This window comes from Eretmochelys imbricata, chromosome 21, assembly GCF_965152235.1.
Source record: "Eretmochelys imbricata isolate rEreImb1 chromosome 21, rEreImb1.hap1, whole genome shotgun sequence".
Classification (NCBI taxonomy): Eukaryota; Metazoa; Chordata; order Testudines; family Cheloniidae; genus Eretmochelys; species Eretmochelys imbricata.
The window spans coordinates 16725136-16740576 of NC_135592.1; the positions used below are offsets into that span (position 1 = coordinate 16725136).

The 15441-nt window shown below is 67.9% G+C and overlaps 1 protein-coding gene across 1 annotated transcript in view; it reads left to right on the plus strand.

Annotated features, from left to right (window-relative positions):
• The first annotated feature begins 122 nt into the window (after window positions 1-122).
• The window catches only part of CELSR2 (cadherin EGF LAG seven-pass G-type receptor 2), a 78906-nt gene continuing 63587 nt past the window's right edge, over window positions 123-15441 (plus strand). Inside the window, exon 1 of the mRNA XM_077839245.1 lies at window positions 123-3573. Coding sequence (XP_077695371.1) covers window positions 123-3573 — 3451 coding nt within the window. The remainder of the gene's footprint in view (window positions 3574-15441) is intronic.

Sequence of the window (15441 nt, forward strand, 5' to 3'; positions counted from 1 at the left end):
GGGGGGCGCACGGGGATCGGGGGGCGCAGGGAGCCGGGGGGCGCAGGGAGCCGGCCGGGCATGAGGCCCGGGGCCGGGCAGCGCCGCCGTAGGAGCCGCCGCTGAGCCCCAGCGAGCGGGCGATGGGCGGTTGCTGCTGCCAGCCCAGCCGCGCTCTCCTGCTGCTCCTGGCCCTCGGGGTGCCGCGGCTGGAGGGCGCAGCGCCCGGGCACCGCGGGCCGTGCGCGCTGGGGCCCGCGGCCGGGACGCGGCTGATGCTGCTGGACCGGTCCCGGCCGCCGCCGCGCTGCGCCCTCTGGCTCTGTCCGGCAGGTGCAGCCGGCCTCTGGGCGCACATGGCCGGGCAGGGCTGCGGGGCTGCCGGGGAGAGGGAGCTGCTGAGCCGGCTGCTGCTGCCCCAGGCTCCTGGGGACAGGAGGTGGAGCTGGGCGCTGTGCTTGGAGCCCGGCTCCCGCATCCCCCTGCCGCCCGCGGCCGCTTGGGGAGGCTGCCAGCCGCGATGCAGGTTGCGGGGCGCCGGGGGGAGCCTCTCCCCCCAGGCCTCGGGGGAGCTGATCCTCCCCGTCCGGGCCATGTGTCTCCGGTCGGGGCACCCGGTGCGCTTGGGGCTGCTGTGCGAGCGGTGCGCGAAGGGGGACGGGGCGGGGGGGCTCAGGCAGGGGAGGGGCGCTAGGACCTTGGTCAACTGGAGTCTGGGTCTGAGCTCCCCTGGGCAGCAGGTGGAGCTGGGGAAGCTGCTCCAGGGTGCGGACGGGGCCCCGGGCCGGGGGAGCAGCCGGAGGAAGCGGAACGTCAACACCAGCCCCCAGTTCCAGCCGCCCACCTACCAGGTGTCGGTGCCAGAGAACAGGCCAGCCGGCACCCCGGTGATCTCGCTGCAGGCCACGGACCCCGACGCGGGCGAGGCCGGCCGGCTGCACTACTCCATGGCGGCTCTCTTCGACAGCCGCTCCGGCGGCTGCTTCGCCATGGACCCCCTGAGCGGGGCCGTGAGCACGGCCGAGGAGCTGGACCGTGAGACCAAGAGCACCCATGTCTTCCGGGTGACGGCCGTGGACCATGGCACGCCCCGGCGCACGGCCCTGGCCACGCTCACCATCCTGGTGAGCGACACCAATGACCACAGCCCCACCTTCGAGCAGCAGGAGTACGAGGAGAGTGTGCGGGAGAACCTGGAGGTCGGGTACGAGGTGCTGACAGTCAGGGCCACCGACGGGGACACCACTGCCAACGCCGACATCCTCTACCGACTCCTCAATGGTGACGGGGCCAACGCAGCCTTTGAGATCGACCCCCGCTCCGGGGTCATCCGCACCAAGGGGCTGGTGGACAGGGAGTCTGTGGAGTCCTACCAGCTCCTGGTGGAGGCCAGCGACCAGGGCAGGGACCCAGGGCCCCGCAGCTCCACGGCTACCGTCCACATTGCCGTGGAGGATGACAATGACAATGCGCCGCAATTCAGTGAGAAGCGCTACGTGGCCCAGGTGCCTGAGGACGTGGCCACCAACTCCCACGTGCTGCGGGTGACGGCCACGGATCGGGACAAAGGCAGCAGTGCCCTGGTGCACTACAGCATCATGAGCGGGAACACCCGGGGCCAGTTCCACCTCGACGCCCAGACGGGCAGCATTGACGTGGTCAGCCAGCTGGACTACGAGCTGAGCAAGGAGTACACGCTCCGCATCCGGGCCCAGGACGGGGGGCGGCCCCCTCTGTCCAACATCAGCGGGCTGGTGACCATCCAGGTCTTGGACGTCAACGACAATGCTCCCATCTTCGTCAGCACCCCCTTCCAGTCCACGGTGCTGGAGAACGTGCCCCTCGGCTACTCGGTCCTACACATCCAGGCCGTCGATGCGGACTCCGGGGATAATGCTCGACTGCAGTATGCCCTGCTGGAGGCCGGCCCCAGGTTCCCCTTCGCCATCAGCAACAGCACGGGCTGGATCGTGGTGGCCTCGGAGCTGGACCGGGAGACAGTGGATTTCTACAGCTTTGGGGTGGAGGCCCGGGACCACGGCAGCCCCCCCATGGCTTCCTCGGCCAGTGTCAGCATCACTGTGCTGGACGTGAATGACAACAACCCCGAGTTCACCCCAAAGGAGTACTCTGTGCGGCTGAACGAGGATGCTGCCATGGGCACCAGTGTCCTGACCGTCTCGGCCATTGACCGGGACGCCAACAGCGTCATCACCTACCAGATAGCCAACGGCAACACCCGCAACCGCTTCTCCATCACCAGCCAGAGTGGGGGCGGCCTCATCACCCTGGCGCTGCCGCTGGATTACAAGTTGGAGCGGCAATACCTGCTGACTGTCACGGCCTCCGACGGCACCCGGCTCGACACGGCCCGGGTGTTCGTCAATGTGACTGATGCCAACACCCACCGGCCAGTCTTCCAGAGCTCCCACTACACTGTCAACATCAATGAGGACCGGCCGGTTGGCACCACGGTGGTGCTCATCAGTGCCACAGACGAGGACACGGGGGAGAACGCCCGTATCACCTACTTTATGGAGGACAGTATCCCCCAGTTCCAGATCGACGTGGACACAGGCGCGGTCACTACCCAGATGGAGCTGGACTACGAGGACCAAGTGTCCTACACACTGGCCATCACGGCCCGGGACAATGGCATTCCGCAGAAATCAGACACCACCTACTTGGAAATCCTGGTCAACGACGTCAACGACAACACGCCCCAATTTCTGCGGGATGCCTACCAGGGCTCTGTCTACGAGGACGTCCCGGCCTTCACCAGCGTCCTGCAGGTCTCCGCCACTGACCGGGACTCGGGGCTCAATGGGAGGGTGTTCTACACCTTCCAAGGTGGAGATGATGGGGATGGGGACTTCATAATTGAATCTACCTCCGGCATCGTGCGGACGTTGCGCCGGTTGGACCGGGAGAACGTCCCTCTCTACGAGCTACGAGCCTACGCTGTGGACAAGGGCATCCCGGCCACAAGGACCCCTGTCGACATCCAGGTGGCCATCCTGGATGTGAACGACAACCCCCCGGTCTTTGAGCGGGACGAGTTTGACGTCTTTGTGGCAGAGAACAGCCCCATCGGCCTGGCAGTGGCGCAGATCACGGCCAGCGACCCGGACGAGGGCACCAATGCCCAGGTCATGTACCAGATCGTGGAGGGCAACATTCCCGAGGTCTTCCAGCTCGACATCTTCTCCGGGGAGCTGACGGCGCTGATGGATCTGGATTACGAGGCCAAGGCCGAGTATGTCATCGTGGTCCAGGCCACCTCAGCCCCGCTGGTGAGCCGGGCCACGGTGCACGTCCGCCTGTTGGACCAGAATGACAACCCCCCTATGCTGAGAAACTTTGAGATCCTCTTCAACAACTACATCACCAACAAGTCCAGCAGCTTCCCCAGCGGGGTGATCGGCCGCATCCCAGCCCACGACCCCGACATCTCGGACACGCTCGCCTACAGCTTTGAGCAGGGCAACGAGCTGCACCTGGTGCTGCTGAACCGCAGTTCTGGGGAGCTGCGTCTGAGCCGGGCGCTGGACAACAACAGGCCCCTGGAGGCCATCATGCGGGTGTCTGTCTCAGGTAAGACTCCGGCCGGGCTGGGGGGGCCTAGGCCAAACTCAGGGGCACATTCAGGTTGGTGGGGTTTTGTCCTGGACGTTCAAGGGGCCGGGGTGTCAGCCAGAGAAGGGGGGAAGGACTCATTCGGTGTCGCGCAGGCCAGAGGGCCCACGCCGGGGTCCTGGCCGGAGCAGCGTCTCTTGGATGCAGGTGTCCAGCCTCGCCACAAAGACTCCGAGCCACGGTGGAGGTGCCCTGGTCTGGGGCAAACTGCCCAGTGGCTCTGATCTCAGACTTGTAGTGGGGCTAGTGGATATTCCGCGCTGGTGGCCACTTTGTGCCAGGCCCTCTGGCCTCCAGTCCACCTTGAGATCGGGGGTGGGGCGGGAGCTGCTCATTGGTCTCTGCAATTGGCTAAGGCCCAACCAAAGTGCAAATCCCCTGGCTGGGCGATGAGGGAGGCTGTGGCAGCCTGCCAGGGACACCCCCCTCTGCACGCTCAAAACCAACCACACGGGGCTAGCGCAGGAGGCTATGACCTTTCCACGGCCGAGCCGCCCTCAGCCCAGGGGCCAGCAGAGCCGGGGCGGGTGGAGGCTGCCCCACCTCCTCCTCTAGCTTCCAGGGTCTCCCCTGGAAGGGCCCCTGGGAGCCCCGCAGAGAGCAAGGCTCTGGGTTCTGGTGCAGGAGGCAGGCGTGGGGCCATCGCTGGGGCCGTGGGGCTGCATCGCTCAGGGCTCTGCTACAGAAGTGGCTGGGCCCCCTCAGGGTAATCACAAGGGCTGTGTGTGGGGACCAAGCAGGGGGGTGGTGCCCATGGAAGGGGCGATCCCTAGAGCTAGCCAGACAGCTTGCCCCGTCCTGCTCCCCTAAATGTAGCTGTAGTGGTGCAGCAGGTGTTGGGGGAGGGGCATGATGGATGCCGGGGGAGGGGTGCGGTGGGTGCCGGGGGGCGTGGTGCAGCAGGTGCCAGGGGAGGGGCGCGGTGGGTGCCAGGGGAGGGGCGCGGTGGGTGCCGGGGGGGTGTGGTGCAGCAGGTGCCGGGGGAGGGGCGCGGTGGGTGCCGGGGGAGGGGCGCAGTGGGTGCCGGGGGCTGTGGTGCAGCAGGTGCCAGGGGAGGGGCGCGGTGGGTGCCGGGGGAGGGGCGCGGTGGGTGCCGGGGGGCGTGGTGCAGCAGGTGCCGGGGGAGGGGCGCGGTGGGTGCCGGGGGGCGTGGTGCAGCAGGTGCCGGGGGAGGGGCGCGGTGGGTGCCGGGGGGTGTGGTGCAGCAGGTGCCGGGGGAGGGGCGCGGTGGGTGCCAGGGGGCGTGGTGCAGCAGGTGCCGGGGGAGGGGCGCGGTGGGTGCCGGGGGGCGTGGTGCAGCAGGTGCCAGGGGAGGGGCGCGGTGGGTGCCGGGGGAGGGGCGCGGTGGGTGCCGGGGGAGGGGCGCGGTGGGTGCCGGGGGGGTGTGGTGTAGCAGGTGCCGGGGGAGGGGCGCGGTGGGTGCCGGGGGCTGTGGTGCAGCAGGTGCCAGGGGAGGGGCGCGGTGGGTGCCGGGGGAGGGGCGTGGTGGGTGCCAGGGGGCGTGGTGCAGCAGGTGCCGGGGGAGGGGCGCGGTGGGTGCCGGGGGGCGTGGTGCAGCAGGTGCCAGGGGAGGGGCGCGGTGGGTGCCGGGGGAGGGGCGCGGTGGGTGCCGGGGGAGGGGCGCGGTGGGTGCCGGGGGGCGTGGTGCAGCAGGTGCCGGGGGAGGGGCGCGGTGGGTGCCGGGGGGCGTGGTGCAGCAGGTGCCGGGGGGAGGGGCGCGGTGGGTGCCGGGGGGCGTGGTGCAGCAGGTGCCGGGGGAGGGGCGCGATCTCACAGCAGTGCGGGACCTGCCCGGGGCGCCAGGCCGGTGATCGGGGCCGAGGGCTGTGACTGTCACGCGGGCTCTTTCCACCTTAGCCAGAGCTAGGATCAGGCAGCTGCTGAGTGTCTCCTTGGTGGCCCCTCGGGTGGTCCCTGGTGCTGGGTGCTTCCGTGTGGGGGCTCTCCGGGGTCATGACCCACAGCTGGCTGGGGACAGGATTTGGCTGGTGGGGCAGAGGGGGCTGGCTCACAGCCTGCCAGGGGAGCACAGAGCCCCAGGGCTTTGCCTTGAGTCGCTGCCCGGGAGGGGCTGCTCAGACCCACCACGGCCGTTCAGCCCGGCCCCTCGCAGGGCGACCGGCCTGACCCTCTGGGCACGGCTCCTCTTCCTGTGGGCCCCCACCTCCCCCGGGCTTCCTGTGCCCGACTGCCTTGGAATTGCGGGTTGGGGGGCTGGGCCAGAGAGGCCGGGCGTGTGGAACATGCTTGGCCTGTGACAGCCAGAGCTAACCCCTGGTGTCTCCCCTGCCAGCTAGCCCCTGGCCACTGGGCCACCCTGCCAGCTAGCCCCTGGCCACTGGGCCACCCTGCCAGCTAGCCTCAGCCACCCCCCCCACCTGCCCCCAGCCCCCCTGGTGTGGGAGTCTCAGAGGAGAAGAGCAGATCGGAGTGGGCCTGGGGACAAGTGTCAGGGGGAGGGGCTGGCCGTGCCCATGGGCTAGAGCTGAATCTGAGGCCTCCAGTCTGGGACCTTTCCCCAGCATGCGAGTGGCTGGCACAGGGCCTGAGAAGCAGGGCGGGGTGTGTACCTCGCCAGGCCTTCCCTGCACAGGCTTGGAGGCAGGGCCTGCCCACGATCTCCCGCTCCCGGCTCGGGATTTCCCCTGCACGAGTTGGTGCTTGTTGGCGTCTCGCTTGGGCCCCTGTTCTGCCAGCCTGCTGCTGGGGGCCACGGAGCTGCGTCTGCATGGGGGCAGGGCACACGTGGCCCCCCGCGGTGCCGTGCTGGGGAGCCTGCAGCCGCAGCAGCGAGGTGCCGGGCGCGGCCGGCCAAGGCTGTTGCTGGGGCTGTGCTGGGCGGAGGGGAGGGTGTGCCAGGCTGGGACGAGCCGGGGCAGGACGCGGCACCGGGGGACGAAACGTGCCGCAGGGGTGGGGGAAGCTGCTGAAGCTGCATTTCTGATGATCTGTGCCATGTGACCAGCCTGGATCCCTCTCCCCAGCCCAGCGGGGCCAGCGGTGAGGACGGGCGCTAGCCAGAGCCCAAAGCTGCATTGGACTGGTGCTGCCTGCTGCCTGGGCTGCTCTCGGCGTCCCAGGGCCTGGCTGGCCCGGCTGAGCTGGCGTGGGGTGGGGAGGGGTAGCTGCTCACTGCAGCAGGGGGTGTTCACCCACCCAACCTGCCTGCCGCCGGGCCCTGCTGGAGCCCCGCAACCGAGGGGCCCCTGCTTAATGCAGCCGAAGGGGTAGGTCTGGGACCAGCTGGCAGCTGCAGGCTGGGGGTGGCTGGGGAGCAGCTGTGCCTGAGCCCTGCCATTAGCCTCTCCATGGGGGGGCCGTGCCGTGCACCTGCTGGGCCGGGGGAGGGATCGGAGCAGGTAGGCGCTGGGCCGGGCCGCTCTCGCTGGGGGGGCTGGTGATTAGAGCAGTCGCAGCTGGGCCCCCTGCCAGGGCGGTCCCAGCTGGGGCCATGCTGCGAGGTGTCAATAACTCAGACACGTGGCAGCTTTAACCTCCTGCCCCCGGGAGACGCACCGAGCCCTGCCGCCAAGGGGCGGATGCCGTGGCAGGGGCTGGCTTCTCTCCTGGCAGACACAGCGAGGGAGCCGCCCCCCAGCCCTACCACCAGCCTGGCTCGGGTCGTGGTGCCCAGCTGGGGACGAGCCTGAGGAAGGGGCTGGGGGCCTGTTTGTGCATTAGGTGTGGGGTTGATTGGGGCTGGGGGGAAAGCCGGGGCTAGAGCCCACTGGGAGTCAGGTGCCTACCTGCCTTTGGGGGTCTGGGCCCGAGCTTCTCCGCAGGAGATGATCCTGAAAACACCTTGGCCCATTGAGCTACGATTCCACGGCCCCCTTGGGGTCCCTGCAAAGGGCCCATCTCCACCAGCAGGACACGGGAGAAGCCCACTGGGGCCAGCCTGGAGGAGTGGGGTAGACAGCAGCCCCCAAACCCTGCTGCCTGGTGCATGGGGCTGGGGGAGAGAGCCAGGGCTGCAGGGCCAGTGACTGGCGTGCTGAGGAAGGACTTGCTACTGCTGCCCCCCGCCAGCCCGACCCGCAGCTCCCCACATTGGGCCAGCTCCAAGCTGCAGGGAATAGCCCACCAGTTTTCAGCTGTGTCCCTGTGTTCCCGGGGATACACCTCCGCCTGTCAGACTTGTCCTGCTGCTGCCCCCTAAGCCAGGGGCCCGGCTGTGTCCACACCAGCACAAAGCCCAGGGCATGACGGAGAGGGTGGGGGCTGAGGGGTGGCGGGGGCTTGGTGGCAGCTAATACACTCGAACCATCTGCTCACCGGTGGGGCTGCAGGCAGAGGCCTGGCTGCCCATGGGCTGCTCACGGAGCGCCTCTGCCTGGCCCTGCTCTGGGCAAGGGCTGCCGCTGAGGGAAGAGGGGCACTGGGGGGCGGCCCGGGGGATTGGTGGGTCGAGAAGCCAAGAGATTAGCCCAGCTCGACCTATATGGTTTAGGAGGGGGTGGGGCCTGGAGGGGCCCAGGAGCCTTGACTGGGAAGGAGCGGATTGCTGCCATAAGCCGCTGGAGAGACCTGAAGTAGGTCAGGGGCATCCGGCACCCCGGTGAGGCCCATCCCCCCGGCATCTGGCGCTGCCCCCCCGAACCCGCCCCATCAGCCACTTCATGAGGCTGCGCTGTGGGGCTGTCAGGGGAAGGTGGCCTGGGCACAGCCTGTGGGGCTGGGAAGAGCTCTCCTGAGCCAGGTGAAGTGAAGGCTTGTATGACCCAGGGTTGAGCAGAGGGGCACCCCATTCCCCTGCAGGGAGGAGACCAGCCCCCCAGGTGCCCCGGGCAGCCACACCAGGGAGCAGCCTGCAGGAGCTGGGAGGAGGGCGATGGACATGCTGGGGTGTCAGGCTGGAGGGGACCCCAGAGCCCAGCCCCGTTCGCAGGGAGATCAGGGGAGCTGAGGGGGGAGGGGTGAAGGGGAGAGAAGCATCATCCCGAGTTGTGATGCCCTGGGAGGTCTCCTCCCCAGGCAGAGCCCCAGAGAGGTCCCTTCCTACCAAATGGCTGCGAAGACGAGATCTTTTCTCCCCACGTTCCAGTGGGAAACGGGTGCGTGGGTCCAGCCGGACGGGCAGGCACGGCGGGAGGTGAGGGGCAGGGTGTGACATGTGGCTCACCGAGTTCTGGGGCCCTGGGGTTCAGTGGGTTGGATCGGGGGAGGGGAGAGCAGGGAGTCTGGACTCCTGGGTTCTGTTCCCAGTTCTGGGATGGGAATGGGTTCTGGTGGCTAGAGCAGGGGAGCTGGGAGTCAGGACTCCTGGGTTCTGTTTCTGACAGCCATTGATGCTCTGTGTCTCAGTTTCCCTACTGCTGACGTAAGGGTGAAGCCACCTGGCAGGGTGGAGGCTGTTACTGGCTGTTTATCAAGCATTTGGCAAAGAGCAGAGCTTCGGCGGTCGTGTTCCCGCTGCTGGCTGGAGCAATGTGCCTGTCTCTGGGGGGCAGTGGTTTGGGGGACCCCAGGGCACTGCATATGGGGTAAGGAGGCCTGGCCCCTGTGCAAAGGCAGTATTTCCGTTCCAGCCAAGGGGCAGGGCAGGGACTGTGGCCTGGGCCCACGAAGGGTGGGCCGAGGGGGAGGGGCTGAGAGCTCCCAGGGTCCAGGCCTGGGGTGGGGGGAGGCTTGCAGCCATGTGGGCACCCGCACAGTTGGTCAGGTCCTTGTGCCGTGGGCAGCTGGGCAATGAGTGACAGAGACCCCAGGGCTCTGGCGGCTGGCAGGTAGCACACTGGCAGTACCAGGGAGGGGATCCCCTGCTTTGTTGGGTGCCTGGCACATGCCGTGATACCTGGTCTGGACAGGGTCGTGGGAGCTGTCTGTGTGGGGCTGGCCAGCGCTGGGGGCTGGGGAGGCAATTGTGGGTGGGGCCCCCACTCCCTGTTATGGGTCTTGGAGGGGGGATTGGCATGCTTGTCCTTCCCTGGAAACTCTCCCCACAACTCCTCAGAGTGAACAATTTCCACCGTGGGGGCAGCAGCTGGGCAGACCCAAAGGGGGAGGCCCAGGACGGATGTGATACCCACTGATCTCGAACAGTCTCTAAGCCCACGGAGGGCGTGGTAGGGTGGGGGGGGCTGCCCCCTAGGAAGGGAAGGGCTGGAGCCAGGTCCCAGGTGGCAGCACTGGGATCTCTGGGCCACCTGCCAATCAGGTGCTGCTTGGATCATGCTGTGCACTGAGCTGGGGGCACCCGAGTCTTGCCACTGTCTGGGTCCTGCTTATCCTGCGCCCGTCAGTGGGCACATGGGGGCCAGGCCTTTCCCGCCTGCATGTCTCCACTGACCTCCACCCTTCCCTGAGCCCCTGAGACCGGCAGTGCTGGAGTCACGGAGCCCTTGGCTGGGGTGAGACTGAGCCCGCTCCTGGCAGCGGGGGCGACTCTCGAGGGCCTGGCACGGCCAGGCTGCAGCATTGAGCAGTGCGGCAATGGCTGTGTGCCGGCCTCTGGCCGGTTTAGCTTGGTCTCTTTGATCAGAGGCTGCCGGGCCCTTGTGAGCGCTGGCTGGAGCTGGCTGGCCGGGGAAGTGGACTTGTCAGACAATGCTCCAGCTGGGGAAAGGGAGAGATGGTTGGGCTGCTGCTTCTCTGTCACTGAAACGCCCCCGATTTTGGCTGGACCCCTCGGCTGGCCAGGCTCTCACCTTCCCCAGGGCCTCGCTGGTGTCTGGAGAGAGCAGACGCTGGGGAATCCCACTGTGCCCTGAGATGCGGCGCTGGGCAGCGCTCACCACCCTTGTGTGTGTGTACGTCGGGGGCTGGCCGGCATGCCAGCCCATCCCTGACCCTCCAGCTTGGCTGGTGCCCGACAGAGCCAGGCTGGTCCACGCCTGGCAGGCTCCTCCTGGCAGCCACACAGCCTCCATGTCTTCCCTTCCCACCCCGCCCCAGGGCAGCGCCACCCTGACTGGCCTTTGCCATTGGCTGAGTGCTGGCCCCCCTGCAGCACCCCCTGCCCCTTACTGAGCAGGCCCTCCCCATGGAAGGGGCTCCCCCCTCCCCATGCTCCCCCTAACCTCCATCCCCTGGCTCCGCTGGGACCCGGGCAGGCCCAGCTGCCCCTGTGGCCCAGGCTGCCCCGGGGGCAATTGGTTACCGAGGCCTGTTGGCCCCCCTGTGTCCAGTCCCCCATTCTCTCTGCCATGCCCATAGCACTGGCAGGAGAACTCTGCTCCTCTGCTGCCGTTCTCAGGCCCGGGGTTGTGTCTGTGCCACCCTAGCAGCTGGCGCTGGGCGGGGCGCTGGCAGCGGGGGCTGCGCCCTGGGAAGGGGGGTTAAGCAGCTCACGGGTGCGATAACATTCAGCCACTGCTGACCCCAGCTGGCTTTGAACCGGTGCCTCAAGGGTACAGGCTCTGCAGTCTGGGCCCGATCCCGGTCTGGGTGCCCTGTGCCAGCCTGCTGGCAGGGGGCTGGCATTGAAGGAACGATGCAGTGCCCCACCACTAATGTAACAGTCACCAGCGTAAGACTCATGCAGGTTCTGGCCCTTCTCTGTGCCTCAGTTTCCCAACCAGTGGCCTGAGGATGCTGCTACAAGCCCCCCATGAGCGATGGGAGCCAGCTCTCCCAGAGGGAGTGGGTCCTGGGCCTTCCTTGTGGGGACCTGGGTGCGTGGGTCAGCTCTGATCCCTGGCTCCCGGCCACCATGGTCCCAATCAAAGGAAAGGCTAGGGCAGGGGCTTGTGCTGCTGCTCTGAGGGGCCCGGAGCCAGGGATTTGGGACAATTGTACCCTTTCCTGCTGCCTCCCTCCAGCCGCCCCCGCCGCCCCAGCCTTCGCTGTCACAAAGCCGCAGCCTGGCTCCCCTGGCCGCGTCCCCTTCCCCCGGCATGGCCTGGCCGCTCATCGCCCTCCCGTAGGATGTGGAACAGATGGACCGCCTTGATTTCTCCACGGCTCCCGGAAATCACAGGTTCCTTCATAACATAAGGTCCACTGGTGCTGTATCCCTCGTCAGCCCCAGGTCCACGCCCCTGCCTGGCACCGGCCAGCCAGGCACTGGGTGGGAAATGGACCGGACCTTCCACCCCCGGCTGCTGGGTCTGGGTCCCGTGGAGTGTCCTGGCTGTGACAGCTTGTCCCAGGATCCAGACCCCATCTCCCTGCAGCATGACGGGGAGAGAGAGGGTTAGACCCTGGGCTGGGGAGCAGCGCAGGGCACCAGGGGAACATGGACCCTACTGAACCGAAGGGGGGGGGGTCGCAGGTGCCATGTACAGGGTGGGATCGGGGGGCATGAAGTCGTTCCTGGGTGGTGCTGGGGGTCCCCCTCACTGTGCCCCCAACTACCTCTGCCTTGCACCCCTGGAATGAGGGGGCCCCCTTTGTTCATGGGGAGCATGGCCATGGGGGTGAGGGTTGGCTGAGGGAGCTGGTTGGGAACCAGCTCTGGGGGAGTTAGCTGTGGAGTTTTGGGTTTTGGCCGAGTTTTGGAGCCGGAAGGGGGATATTGGGCCAGTATCCTGGTCTCTGAGCTTGGCCCCGTTCACCTAGCTCTTGCCCATCCCAGTGCCTTGCTGACACCTGGAAGCCAAAATAACCCTTCGCATCCCAGCCCAGATCCTGCCCGCAGGGCCTGGCCTAGGCACAGGTATTTACACCTCCACTCCACCCCAGAGTCAGGGCTGTGCGCCAGCCAGGGGCTGATCCCTGGTGTCCTGAAGGAAGCGGTCAGCTGCACTGCACAGGGCTGGGCTGGGCTGCAGGGGGCGCTGTGCTGTGTAGGGCACAGGCAGGGCGCTGTGGGGGATGCTGTGCTGTGTGGGGCACTGAGGGGGGTTTGCGCTGTGGGGGGGCTGTGCTGTGGGGGGGCACAGGCAGGGCGCTGTGGGGGATGCTGTGCTGTGTGGGGTACTGAGGGGGTCTACGCTGTGGGGGGCACAGGCAGGATGCTGTGGGGGATGCTGTGCTGTGTGGGGTACTGGGGGGGTCTACGCTGTGGGGTGTACAGGCAGGATGCTGTGGGGGGGGGTCCTGTGCTGTGTGGGGCACTGAGGGGGGTTTGCGCTGTGGGGGGGCTGTGCTGTGGGGGGGCACAGGCAGGACGCTGTGGGGGATGCTGTGCTGTGTGGGGTACTGGGGGGGTCTACGCTGTGGGGGGGCTGTGCTGTGGGGGGGCACAGGCAGGATGCTGTGGGGGGGTCCTGTGCTGTGTGGGGCACTGAGGGGGGTTTGTGCTGTGGGGGGGCTGTGCTGTGGGGGGGCACAGGCAGGGCGCTGTGGGGGATGCTGTGCTGTGTGGGGTACTGGGGGGGTCTACGCTGTGGGGTGTACAGGCAGGATGCTGTGGGGGGGGTCCTGTGCTGTGTGGGGCACTGAGGGGGGTTTGCGCTGTGGGGGGGCTGTGCTGTGGGGGGGCACAGGCAGGACGCTGTGGGGGATGCTGTGCTGTGGGGGGCACTGTGGGGGGTTTGCGCTGTGGGGGGCACAGGCAGGACGCTGTGGGGGATGCTGTGCTGTGTGGGGTACTGGGGGGGTCTACGCTGTGGGGGGCACAGGCAGGATGCTGTGGGGGGGTCTGTGCTGTGGGGGGCACTGAGGGGGGTTTGCGCTGTGGGGGGCTGTGCTGTGGGGGGCACAGGCAGGATGCTGTGAGGGGGTCTGTGCTGTGGGGGGCACTGTGGGGGGTTTGCGCTGTGGGGGGGTCTGTGCTGTGCGGGGCGCAGGCAGGGTTCCTCCTGGCTCGTTAATGGTTCCTGCCCCTCTGGCTCTGGGGGGCAGGGGCGGCGCTGGTGGAGCCGGTCTCGCCATTGGGCTGTGTGGGGCAGAGCAGGGGGTGGGCGGGGGATCTGAGACACCCTCCCCCCCCGTAACTCAACCGTGCTGTTAATCTCCCCCCAGCCTGGCCAGGCCTGCGACCGTGCGTTAGCTGTCAGCTGCATGGGCCGGGGCTGCCCTTGATGCCATCCCGGGGCTCTGCTGCCCCCCTGCTCGCAGAGGGCACCTGGGGCTGGGAGGGGGGTTACACCCCTGGGGTCTGGAGTGGGAGGGTTCAGGGCCTGGGCTACGGGGGGCTCTCTTCTTTAACCCCTCCAGCACTGGTGCAGCCAAGTCCTGAGCTGGGCCTGCCCAGCCCGGCGCTGTGCCCGGCAATGGCCCGGTCTGAGTCCAGCAAGGTACCCCCCTTCTGCCGGGGGGCCCCAGCCGCTCAGAGACTCTCATGGTACCGCGTGGGGTAGGCCAGGATGGGACCCAGCATGTCTGAGGGGAGGGTCACGGAGTGGGGGGCTGGCAGGAGAGTCTGTGGGGGATGTCCTTGGGGTGTAACCAGCCAGAGCTGGAGTCAGTGAATCTGCGCCCCGCCCCCCATGTGTCTGGGGCTAGTGTGGGGCTGGCAGGGCCTAAGGCCGCATGGGAAGGACAGACGTGGAGGGGGCTGATGACCCAGGTGGCCCCCGCCCGGTGGGTGCCTGCCGGCGGCATCACCATGGGCCATTGTCTCCATGGTGATCCACATGGGAACCCCCATCACTCAGCCCCCCCCCCAGTCTGGTGCCAGAGGATCTGGCTGCAGCCACGTCCCTGTGACCCCTCCAGAGATGGGGGAGGGCACTGGGGGGCCCTTTTTCTCCAGCACAGAGGCACAAAGGTGGGGCGGGCGAGGGCGGGGCGGGGCCAGCCAGGCACAAAGGGGCTTGGGGCACTGGGTCGGAAAGCGGAAGAATGAGCCGGGGACTAGAGAATGGGACAGCTCCCCCTCCCCTCCCCCTCCAGCCTTCCTGCCCTGCCAGCCCCACAGCACCTCCCCCAGCTCCCCACCCTCAGCCCCTGCCCCCCCTTCAGCTCCCCATCTGTCACCTTCACCCGCTCACCCCAGAGCCCCTTTCCCAGCTCCCCGTGGGCCCCCCAGTCCCTTGCCACCCCTTCAGCCTCCCCCTCCCCCAGCTGCCTCCCCCCCGGGCTGAGCGTCCGGGGAAGGGGGTGTTTGTCTCGTGAGTCAGAGAGAAGAGAACCGAGTGCGAGGAACAAAAGCCTCCCCTGCATAGCTGGCCCTTTCCTGCTGCCTCCATGGCAACCCAGCGTGGCCAGCCAGAGCCACGGGCCGCTGGACAGGGGCTGGGCATGTGGGGGGCCGAGGGCAGTGGGGCGCGCTCCCACTCCCTTGCCTCGTCTGCCCGCCGTGTCTCAGAGGGGCTGGGGCCGGCAGCTGCTTGGAGGTGTGGGCTGGCAGCACCAGTTGCTGGGCCATAGGGGGCTGGCAGGGCCCCCATGGGGCAGGTTAGATGGCTGAGCTGGGAGGTTAGGGAGCTTGAGCACTGGCCCTGGACACTTGGGTTCGAATCCCGCTGGGCTGGCATGTGGAGCGACGTTGGGTTTGTGCGTTTTCCCCAAACGGCCGTCGGATCACAGAGCTGGGACTGGAGGGGCCGTGGGGGTTACCGAGCCCAGCAGCCTGCGCTGAGGCAGGGCCAAAGAAACCTCCACCACCCTGGCAGCCTTTGTCCAGCCTGGGCTCAGCCCCCCATGACGGGGATCCCACAGCCTCCCTGGGGGTGACTGCCCTGGCAGGGTGTTTTCCTCCACCCCAGCCTAAACCGGCCTCGCTGCAATTTACACCCGTGCTTGTTGTCCTGGCCCCAGCAGTGAGGGAGACAGCGTAGCAGCAGAGCTGGGGGGGCCCAGGGCTGGGCTAGCAGGGGCTGCGGGTCGGGAGAGAGGGGCACCGGCAGAGCTGGGTGGGGGGCAGGGCTGCGTTAGCAGGGGCTGCAGGTCGGGAGTGAGGGGCACCGGCAGAGCTGGGGGGGCAGGGCTGGGCTAGCAGGGGCTGCGGGTCGGGAGTGAGGGGCACCAGCAGAGCTGGGGGGGGCGGGCTGGGCTAGC